This window comes from Pungitius pungitius, chromosome 17 (genome assembly GCF_949316345.1).
Source record: "Pungitius pungitius chromosome 17, fPunPun2.1, whole genome shotgun sequence".
NCBI classification, from domain to species: domain Eukaryota; kingdom Metazoa; phylum Chordata; class Actinopteri; order Perciformes; family Gasterosteidae; genus Pungitius; species Pungitius pungitius.
In genome coordinates, this window is record NC_084916.1 from 10104954 (window position 1) to 10117123 (window position 12170).

The window sequence follows — 12170 nt, forward strand, 5'->3', positions numbered from 1 at the left end:
AAACTAGGATTGGATTCCCTGATCTAATCTGATTTCAGATTCCTTCTTTCCCTTTTGAACAACTCATTTTCAAGATTTGATCCAATCCGATAACCAAAATCCGATCAGTTTACCTTTGAACAACTGGCCCCTTGGGTTACATATATGGGAACGGTTTCTGTCCTGACTAAGGAAGCAAGGTCAGCGGGTCCACCAGCAGATGTGTAAGATAAGGGGGGGTTCACACCACACGATCCAACATCCACACTTTTTTCATTGTTTACGTTAGGCAAGGTGGTCTGGACATTGAATGTGACAGGATCTTTAGATGCGGGGGGAGGAAGATCCTCCTCTACGCCAGCTTAGGGCCAATAGAAATCTTTTCTTTGTCTTTCGGGTTATAAAACATGATGTTCTTGCTGATGTTAGTTAGTGTGTTCTTCCGGCCTGCTCTGTATTGTATGGCCCAATAATGTGTGCACAACTGTGGCTCTCATCTCATCAGGGACACGCGGGTATTTGTCGTCTCTTTTCCTCAGGTTTCACCGGTGATCAACTGGCATCCGAAATCCTCATGCCCAGTCCTTGGAGTAGCTTTTTCTACTAATCACCAGTTTTTATTAATAGCGAGTTTTTCTACTATTTTATAGCAGCGTTCCTTTGTTGTCATGCATTTCTAAGCCGCTATTGAGCTGCGGGCACATTGAATTCCTTTTCTTGACGCAAATGACAGGAGATCTTATGTTTGTTTTGTTTGGAGTTTATTTACGCATTAAAAACGTAGACTAAATACACTTTTTCCACTATTTTATTCCGTCACACGGTAGAAAAACTGCACAAGTGCCTAATCAGCTCATCTCGGGAATCACCTGTTGGAAACATGATGTCAATATAAGCAGGAAAATAAAGGAGGCGTCACGCCAACATACACTCACCTAAAGGATTATTAGGAACACCTGTTCAATTTCTCATTAATAGAATCATCTAATCAACCAATCACATGGCAGTTGCTTCAATGCATTTAGGGGTGTGGTCCTGGTCAAGACAATCTCCTGAACTCCAAACTGAATGTCAGAATGGGAAAGAAAAGTGATTTAAGCAATTTTGAGCGTGGCATGGTTGTTGGTGCCAGACGGGCCGGTCTGAGTGTTTCACAATCTGCTCAGTTACTGGGATTTTCACGCAAAACCATTTCTAGGGTTTACAAAGAATGGTGTGAAAAGGGAAAAACATCCAGTATGCGGCAGTCCTGTGGGGGACAATGCCTTGTTGATGCTAGAGGTCAGAGGAGAATGGGCCGACTGATTCAGGCTGATAGAAGAGCAACATTGACTGAAATAACCACTCGTTACAACCGAGGTATGCTGCAAAGCATTCGTGAAGCCACAACCCGCAAAACCTTGAGGCGGATGGGCTACAACAGCAGAAGACCCCTCTGGGTACCACTCATCTCCACTACAAATAGGAAAATGAGGCTACAATTTGCAAGAGCTCACCAAAATTGGACAGTCGAAGACTGGAAAAATGTTGCCTGGTCTGATAAGTCTCGATTTCTATTGAGACATTCAGATGGTAGAGTCAGAATTTGTCGTAAACAGAATGAGGACATGGATCCATCATGCCTTGTTACCATATCTTTGGGATGTGGTGGAATAGGAGTTTCGTGCCCTGAATGTGCATCCCACAAATCTCCATCAACTGCAAGATGCTATCCTATCAATATGGGCCAACATTTCTAAAGAATGCTTTCAGCACCTTGTTGAATCAATGCCACGTAGAATTAAGGCAGTTCACAAGGTGAAAGGGGGTCAAACGCAGTATTAGTATGGTGTTCTGAAAAATCCTTTAGGTGAGTGTATATCAAATATATGTCCTTAACATGAGAAGGTCCAATTAAACAACATACACACTTTGGGCTCTTACAATACATTTTACACACTTATTCTGTCGGGTTTCCAAATATTATCCCACAACCCAAGTATTTGGTTGATGTCTTCCTCCTACTCTACATTATATTTAGTTTAGTCTTTTTAATCGGAAAAATTGCTCAGACTATTTCCTCACCAGAGTTGCATCTATGATGTTTCACCTTTGTGATTTCTTCTCATGTGGACAATTGAGTCAGTAGAACTTCTTTCCCCACTGTGTATTCTTATATGACGATTGAAATAAGATTTGTCACCGAATGTTTTCCCGCAGATGCTGCAGGAATATGGCTTCTCCCCAGTATGGATTCTTATATGTGACTTCAAATGTGATTTGTTAGTGAATGTTTTCCCACAGGTGATGCAGGAATATGGCCTTTCCCCAGTGTGAACTCTCATGTGGGCTTTAAAGTTGCTACTATATTTGAATCCTTTTCCACATGTTTTGCACGAAAAAGGTTTCTCATCACTATGGACTCTTGTATGAGTCTCAAATGCTGATTCATGAGAGTTGTGAGGGAGAAGCTGGTGGTCATTGTTTAGTTCAACTACAGTGGTGCTTTCAACTGAACCGTTGCTATGAGATGTTTCCTGTACCACACTCTCAGTTTCATCAGTACACAAGTCCAAAATTTGATCTTCACCGTGTCCTCTTTCCTCACAAGTAGGAGTCACCGTAAAGGCCTCCTGCTTCGGTGCAAGCTGCTCTCCCTCTGGACTGCTGCAGAGTTCCTCCTGTTCCTCTTTAATCTGTGGAGGATCTGGGTCATCTTGGTCCACACTGGGCTTCCTCTCCTGGAGACAGAGCTGCTGGTCAGAGGGAGCCTCCTCCTCCTCCTCCTTACAGACACGTGACTGTGGGAGCTCTGGAGGGACAAAAGAAATACAAGACAAACGTTTGAGCGCATAAATACAACGATGACCATAAGCATCACGTGTCGTACTGTTTATTTTTAAGCTGCGCCGTATCTGCACTCAGTTCATATCTGAACTTGTGACAAACAATGCCCAAGCATGATTACATGATGCTTAGATATTTGAAGAATTTTGAGTTCATGTCTGGCTAGTCCTGTACGACGTCCGATTTGGATGAATCCACCTGCTCTGTCTGACTATCTGTGTACCAAACCCCTGCCTGATGTAACTTGACATGCATTAAATCGAATGGGGAGTAGGGAGAGAGTAACTCCATCAGCATGCTGTTGTGGGTCGCAAACCATTGCCTGATGATGTTGGAGCGATGGAAACTGGCATTGTCCCAAACTATCACGTACTTGGGTAAGTCATCTCCAATGTGACCCCTCTCTTGTTCAGGGATAAGGTCCCTGTACAGTGTGTAAAAAGGTGACAAGACGCTCTGTATTGTATGGCCCAATAATGTGTGCACAACTGTGGCTCTCATCTCATCAGGGACACGCATATTTCCTCGGCCTCATCCTCAGAAATGTATAGAAATATGCTTAATATATTATGACAACTTGTTCAACCATTTTGCACCTAAAAATTCTTGCAATAAACTAATGTAAAAGGAAACCGCAGAGAAATGTACATAATCATTTGCATGGACGTACCAAAGCATTTCCAACTTGTTTAAAGAAATGAGAAAATGCTTTTTTGATATGCACAAGTGACACAATTATGAAGTTTGAACAGGTAGTTTTGAGAATTTATTTTTCACATATTTTTTCAGGAATATGGCTACTGCCCACAATGAGTTCTTATATGAGACTTCAGATTTGATGTCACAGAGAATGTTTTCCCACAGGTGATGCAAGAATATGGCTTCTCCCCAATATGGATTTTTTTATGACGATTCAAATTTGATGTCACAGAGAATGATTTCCCACAGGTGATGCAGGAATATGGCTTCTCCCCAATATGGATTCTTATATGACGATTCAAATATGATGTCTCAGTGAATGTTTTCCCACAGGTGATGCAGGAATATGGCCTTTCCCCAGTGTGAACTCTCATGTGGGCTTTTAAGATGCTACTATATTTGAATCCTTTTCCACATGTTTTGCAAGAAAAAGGTTTCTCATCACTATGGACTCTTGTATGAGTCTTAAATGCTGATTCATGAGAGTTGTGAGGGAGAAGCTGGTGGTCATTGTTTAGTTCAACTACAGTGGTGCTTTCAACTGAAATGTTGCTATGAGATGTCTCCTGTACCACATGCTCAGTTTCATCAGTACACAAGTCCAAAAGTTGATCTTCACCGTGTCCTCTTTCCTCACAAGTAGGAGTCAACGTAAAGGCCTCCTGCTTCGGTGCAAGCTGCTCTCCCTCTGGACTGCTGCAGAGTTCCTCCTGTTCCTCTTTAATCTGTGGAGGATCTGGGTCCTCTTGGTCCACACTGGGCTTCCTCTCCTGGAGACAGAGCTCCTGGTCAATGAGAGCCTCCTCCTCCTCCTTACAGACACGTGACTGTGGGAGCTCTGGAGGGACAAAAGAAATACAAGACAAACGTTTGAGCGCATAAATACAACGATGACCATAAGCACCACGTGTTCTATTGTTCGTTTAGTAAACTAAGTTAAAAAACTCGTTCGAAAACAGATGTTTCTAACAAAGTTGTACTCACCTATCCTGTGTAACCTTACTTCGGGTTTCCAAAAAACATCCAACAGTCTGCGCTGCCGGTCGATCTCTTCCTGATACTCGACGACGGTTCTTTTAAAAACTCCGAATATTTCCTCAGCAGCAGCAGATAGTCGCTCGTTGACAAACTCTCTCAAATTCTCCAGTGAAGACATTGTTGCTTGGTTACCGAGGAAATAATTACCTGCACTGAAACAAGACCGAGCAACGGACGAGTGTCACACTATAAAGTTCCGACTGCAGACCTCGGTCACATTAAGGTTCCGCTTGCGATCATGGTTGCAGGTCAGTCTGCTTGCTGCGCCGTATCTGCACTCTGGGGGGTGAGAGGGGTTGAGAGGGTTTGAGGGGGGGCAGCAGCCATCGCTGGTTGTCCGAGTCGCTCCGGTCCGGCAGCCCCAGTGACGACCCCCTGGTGGAGGTGGGAGAACCGCGGTGATCTCCTCCTCCGCTTAGTTTTCCACTAGATGTCACTGTAGACGTACCAGTTATATGCAATCGATTAGGATTTTCGTCAGATGATCTTGAATTGCAAAAATGAAAGACTCTTTCTTCTTTATTTTTGCTTCACAAATGTTCTTTTTTTAGTTCGATTATCATCAGCAAGTTAGGCAAGTGTGAACTCTTGTTGATGCAATAAAAGGGTTATAATGGTTAATCATGAGAATATCATTCCTCTTGTGAGATATGGTTCTTTGAAGGAGTCGTTCATATTCTTTTTTAGCCATAGCAAAATTGTAACAACGTAGGAAATAATGCTGTGCATCGTATGACCATATACTGTAAACACTTGCGGCTGGGCTTCAGATAACCATATCTGGTAAACATGTGGACTGGGGAAGTATAATATGCGTAACGCTGTCAGGGCAGGAGTGACAGCGGGGCAACAAACTAACAGCGACAGCTGCAGCGCCACTAATAAGGCAGAATAGAGAAGTACAAAAATACATATTGTGTTATAACCGCCTTTAACAAGCCAGTTTTGACCATTTCTTAGTGTGGGAAAAATATAAGAGAGGTCACAGTCTGACAGACTCTGTGAGGGAATACTTTTTGATGCGTGCTTAGGGTCTCTAGATATATCTGTGAGGAATCTAAATAAATGTTAACTTTTTTTACTTAATTGATTGACGTCTCAGCAGTGTTGTGCCTGAACGTGTTCATTGAACAATAGTTCATGAACTCGTTCATATTTTGGGCGAACGTGAACTGAACGTACTGTATTAATGCCCGATGAATGTTACTGTGAACTCGTTCATTCTGGTGTCTGTGAACGGCGCGTTCTTTCAGGTTAACGTCGTGTGTAAAAAGGTGACAAGACGCTCTGTATTGTGTGGCCCAATAATGTGTGCACAACTGTGACTCTCATCTCATCAGGGACACGCGGGTATTTGTCGGCCCTTTTCCTCAGGTTTCACCGGTGATCAACTGGCATCCGAAATCCTCATGCCCAGTCCTTGGAGTAGCTTTTTCTACTAATCACCAGTTTTTATTAATAGCGAGTTTTTCTACTATTTTATTCCGTCAAGCGGTAGAAAAACTGTGCACAAGTGCCTAATCAGCTCATCTCGGGAATCACCTGGTGGAAACATGTCAATATAAGCAGGAAAATAAAGGGGGCGTCAACGCCAACATACACTCAACTAAAGGATTATTAGGGACAGCTGTTCAATTTCTCATTAATAGAATCATCTAATCAACCAATCACATGGCAGTTGCTTCAATGCATTTAGGGGTGTGGTCCTGGTCAAAACAATCTCCTGAACTCCAAACTGGATGGCAGAATGGGAAAGAAAGGTGATTTAAGCAATTTTGAGCGTGGCATGGTTGTTTGTGCCAGACGGGCCGGTCTGAGTGTTGATGGTTGTTACGCCCTCCTCTACAGGCGAGGATACCGTAACACGCCATCACACGTGAGCTGGCCACAAGGTGGGTGAGGTGAAATAAAACAGTGGGCGCACAAGCAGGACCAACACAACACTGTACCGTTCAAACCAGGTTTATTTGACCTATAATACGGTAGTGGGGGAAAAGGGGCTGAGCGGAACCAAAGCAAAGAAATTAACCACTGAAAAAGACCCCTACTCTACCTAGTCCAAACACAACCTGCTAAACTCTCTGAAAAATACAGGGGATGGTCCGCCCAGATCTTACCTAGTGTGTATAGACAGAGGTTTATCTACTGATAGCATGTAAACCCCAGGGTCTCTTACCTACACACTCCCATTGTGCAGCCCCCTTTTCCCTGGGACAACTGAAGAAACAAAAAACGGAATAGTACAAACAATGGGATGAACACAGACAGAATAACAAAAATAACTTAACCTTGACCAGTTCAAGGTTCAAACACCAACGTACACAAAACAAAAGAAACGTCCCTTGAACAGCGCTCTGCTCAAAACACAAGTTTGTTCATTCGTTCCCAAAACTTCTGTTTAACAACAATCCTTCGGCTCTCTCTCTCTCCAACAGCTCTCCCCTTCTTGTCTCTCCTCGACCTCCTTTAAGCCTCTACATCCTGCAGTTGATTGGCTGTGGGTGAGGGTGATTAGTGGCTGCAGGTCGGAGCTGGCAGGGGAGATTATTGCCTGGTGGGTGTGTCAGAACACCTGTGGGAACACAAAATCAAAACAAACACACACACCCCCTCCCACAAGCAGGCCAAGGCACGTAACAATGGTAGAGTCAGAATTTGGCGTAAACAGAATGAGGACATGGATCCATCATGCCTTGTTACCACATCTTTTGGGATGTGGTGGAACAGGAGCTTCGTGCCCTGGATGTGCATCCCACAAATTTCCATCAACTGCAAGATGCTATCCTATCAATATGGGCCAACATTTCTAAAGAATGCTTTCAGCACCTTGTTGAATCAATGCCACGTAGAATTAAGGCAGTTCACAAGGCGAAAGGGGGTCAAACGCAGTATTAGTATGGTGTTCCGAAAAATCCTTTAGGTGAGTGTATATAAAATATATGTCCTTAACATGAGACGGTCCAATTAAACAACATACACACTTGGGGCTCTTCCAATACATTTTACACACTTATTCTGTCGGGTTTCCAAATATTATCCCACAACCCAAGTATTTGGTTGATGTCTTCCTCCTACTCTACATTATATTTAGTTTAGTCTTTTTAATCGGAAAAATTGCTCAGACTATTTCCTCACCAGAGTTGCATCTCTGATGTTTCACCTTTGTGATTTCTTCTCATGTGGACAATTGAGTCAGTAGAACTTCTTTCCCCACTGTGTATTCTTATATGACGTTTCAAAGTTGAATTCTTAGTGAATGTTTTCCCGCAGGTCATGCAGGAATATGGCTTTTCCCCACTATGAATTCTTGTATGAACCTTCAACGATGATGTCTGAGAGAATTTTCCCGCAGGTGGTGCAAGAAAACTGCTTCTGGTGAACATGGATTCTGATATGACGATTTAAATTTGATGTCTCAGTGAATGTTTTCCCACAGATGCTGCAGGAATATGGCTTCTCCCCAGTATGAACTCTTAAATGTGACTTCAAATGTGATTTCATAGTGAATGTTTTCCCACAAGTGATGCAGGAAAATGGCATCTCCCCAGTATGGATTCGTGTATGAGACTTCAACGATGATGCCTGAGAGAATGTTTTCCCGCAGGTTATGCAGGAAAATGGCTTCTCCCCAGTATGAACTCTTAAATGTGTCTTCAAATGTGATGCCTCAATGAATGTTTTCCCACAGGTGATGCAGGAATATGGCCTTTCCCCAGTGTGAACTCTCATGTGGGCTTTTAAGATGCTACTATATTTGAATCCTTTTCCACATGTTTTGCAAGAAAAAGGTTTCTCATCACTATGGACTCTTGTATGAGTCTGAAATGCTGATTCATGAGAGTTGTGAAGGAGAAGCTGGTGGTCATTGTTTAGTTCAACTACAGTGGTGCTTTCAACTGAAATGTTGCTATGAGATGTTTCCTGTACCACACTCTCAGTTTCATCAGTACACAAGTCCAAAATTTGATCTTCGCCGTGTCCTCTTTCCTCACAAGTAGGAGTCAATGTAAAGGCCTCCTGCTTCGGTGCAAGCTGCTCTCCCTCTGGACTGCTGCAGAGTTCCTCCTGTTCCTCTTTAATCTGTGGAGGATCTGGGTCCTCTTGGTCCACACTGGGCTTCCTCTCCTGGAGACAGAGCTCCTGGTCAATGAGAGCCTCCTCCTCCTCCTTACAGACACGTGACTGTGGGAGCTCTGGAGGGACAAAAGAAATACAAGACAAACGTTTGAGCGCAACGTGTGTATAAAACATAAGCATCACGTGTTCTATTGTTCGATTAGTAAACTAAAGTTAAAAAACTCGTTCGAAAACAGATGTTTCTAACAAAGTTGTACTCACCTATCCTGTGTAACCTTACTTCGGGTTTCCAAAAAACATCCAACAGTCTGCGCTGCCGGTCGATCTCTTCCTGATACTCGACGACGGTTCTTTTAAAAACTCCGAATATTTCCTCAGCAGCAGCAGATAGTCGCTCGTTGACAAACTCTCTCAAATTCTCCACTGAAGACATTGTTGCTTGGTTACCGAGGAAATAATTACCTGCTCTGACACAAGACCGAGCAACGGATGAGTGTCACACTATAAAGTTCCGACTGCAGACTTTAGTCACATTAAGGTTCCGCTTCTTACTTTGGTGTCCGGTTTAGCCATAAGCCCTTTCTAAATATGTATTCTTGCATGGTCACAGGAGAGGGCAGTTTAATCCGCTTCATCACTGTTTTAAACTCATAGTAAAACCAATCAGAAAATATTCAACATAAATACAGTCCGATCCGTGGCAGCTGGTCAATAGAGGGTTAGGGGGCGTGGCAAAAAAACTTTAAAAAGTTACGATATAGTTACATATATTCATTGATATAAAGGTTCAGTTCAACGAAAAGTTTGGGTCAGAACACAATATAAAGATCATACACTTCAATAGTAGATGCCTTTACGCTAATTTTTACAAGATTAAAAATTTCTTAGACCAGTTCCCCTCACCGTTCAGCATAATCACCATCCGGGAGACCTGGATTAGTCTGGAGCAGGGCCGGCGCTAGCCATTTGGGTGCCCTAAAGACAAATGCTTGGTGGTGCCCCCCCCCAACCAACGAACCAACCAACCACCACCACCACCAAAGGAATAACAACCATTCAGAATGTCTTAGTTAGGTTCTCTTTATTCCCCGAATAACTTCTAAACATAAATAATTTACAATAAACAAACATGAAAAGAAATACATTATACAAAAGATAAAATTATAAATTATAAATACCAAATACCACCACAATTACCAAAAACACAGATTTGGAACTGAACATTGTAAACGCAGAAAGTATTCAAGTATATAACCGTGTAAGTAATAATGTGCACATTTCTTCAGTAAGTACAAATAATAATAATAAACTGCAAACTACACAGTAGAATTTACTTTACCATCTCTATAAAAGAGACCATTCTGCTATCCGATAGAACTATATTACAAACATTTTCACTACCATCAGTTGTCAAAGGCCCTACAGAGGCACACACCTGCATTTCCTAGCTGCAAAATCAGCTCTCAGGTCATATGAGAGTTTCTGAGCCACGTCCCCATTGATGCTGATGACAGCGAGACCACTTAAACGTTCCTGCCCCATTGATGAGCGCAGGTACGTTTTGATTAGTTTGAGCTTTGAAAAGCTTCGCTCAGCAACTGTGACAGGGAGAGTCAGTGCAATACGAAGAGCAAACCACAGATTGGGATATGCCTCTTGAAGCTGATTGTTATGCAAAAACTTTAATGATAACATGAAAAACAAATGATAACAGAAACGGTAACGGTAACAGAAACTTCAGGCGGGCCGCGGACGAGTACCGACTACGACCCACCGGCGGTCCGTGCGGACATTATGAGGCGAGTACATGTGGGCAGCCGGCCGCCCGGTGGCCGCTAGCAACGGTCCTCACGAGACAAAGTTTGGGGACCCCTGATTTAAAACATTGTCTTAGCTGAGAGCGACGCGCGAGCATCATCCCGCTGTCTCTTCTTTTTTCTTTTTTCCGCCCCCGACTCTTGACGCCTTTTCGAAGCCGTTTCAAAGCTGTCTGCCACATTTGAGATTTGAGGCATAATGGAACAAACCACTGGGAGGTGGGGGGAGGGGGGGCCGCACATGAGGTTCCCCTTTTTCTCCACTAATTTGGTCTAGGCCTATTACTTTTTGACTTTGTATTGATTTTGCATATTAGCATGCTTTAGACATATTTTATTTATACTAGTAGCCTACTGTGATAATTTTTCACGTCCCAGATTTTTTGGTGCCCCCCCAGGCACTTGGTGCCCTACGCGCAGCGCGTGATGTGCGTGTGCGGAGCGCCGGCACTGGTTTGGAGAAAGGGGTGGATTTTGAGTTGGATGGTTATAATCTGAATTATGTGAACAAAGGCAACAAAAGGTGAGGGGAGTTGCACTTTATGTTCATAGAAGACTTAAGTAAAAGATTGTTGAAAGTATGACGGCTGCAATTGATGATATATGTGAATGTATTACTATTGAAATTGATATGGGGAAAAGGAAGAACATCATTGTCAGCTGTGCATACCGGGCTCCCAACAATACCATAGAGAAGTTCAAGGAGGTGATGGAGATTATGGCTACAAACACCGAGCAAAAGGTAACTTTTCTCTGTGGCGATTACAACATAGATTTTCTGAATCCTAACAAACTAACACAGAGAAATTCATTGATGCAATGTACAGCAGAAGCTTTTATCCTATTATTACTAAACCTAGTCGAATTACATCTCACTCTGCAACACTTATAGATAATATTTTTACTAATAACCTAATAGTTATTATAGAAAGTGGATTAATATTAAATTATATTAGTGACCATCTGCCGGTGTTTGCAATCTACAGCGGTGCACTTAGGTTGGCTGCAAGGAATGAAATGATAGAAAGGAAATTAAGAACGGTTGACACTCTAAACAATTCCGAAATGAATTGCACAAAACTGAAGATGTATACTAGTCAAAGTCAGACATATTGAATATAAAATCACTGCATACACTGTACTGTACACTGTTTTCCCCCTATTTGAGTTACGATGTGGAAGTGTGGGGTAATACCTACAAAAGCACCTTACAGGCAATATGCACCATTTTTAAAAAAGCAATAAGGATAGTTAATAATGTGGGGTACTATGAACACACAACACATAATTTCTGAAATTAAAAATATTAAAGTTTATGGATTTAAAAGATTTTAAAACGTTACAGATTGTATATAAAGCAAGAAACAGCCTCCTTTCAGGAATCATTCAAAGATGGTTTAGCGACAGACTGGGTGACTATAATTCAAGAGGGAGACTGAAACTGAGGCAACCAAAGGTGCACTCTACACTCAATAGCAGGTGCATATCGGTCTGTGGGGTGAAGTTGTAGAACTTATGAGATAAGATCAAAGATTGTAAACATATTGCACCGTTTAAAAAACATCTTAAATTATACACATTAGCCAAATTTGAGATCTGTGAAAATATTCAGTGATGGAAATAATAGGTAGTTTACTATCTTAAATTGTATTTATTTAAGACTGTGTGTTCGTGTGTACTAATAGGTGTATGTATGTATGATGAACAGAGGAGTGATTTTAATCTCCACCGTAA

General features: G+C 42.3%; 1 protein-coding gene and 1 pseudogene across 1 annotated transcript; both read right to left on the reverse strand.

The window, feature by feature from the left end:
• Positions 1-812: 812 nt before the first annotated feature.
• LOC119219240 (zinc finger protein 805-like) lies at positions 813-4311 on the reverse strand. The gene is made up of 2 exons (XM_062558636.1): positions 3651-4311; positions 813-2699 (listed from the first exon to the last, which is right to left on the reverse strand). The coding sequence occupies exons 1-2, from the start codon at positions 3876-3878 to the stop codon at positions 2055-2057; spliced, it is 873 nt and encodes a 290-aa protein (XP_062414620.1). The 5' UTR covers positions 3879-4311; the 3' UTR covers positions 813-2054.
• Positions 4312-7258: 2947 nt separating this feature from the next.
• LOC119219250 (gastrula zinc finger protein XlCGF49.1-like) lies at positions 7259-8479 on the reverse strand (annotated as a pseudogene).
• Between the last annotated feature and the right edge of the window lie 3691 nt (positions 8480-12170).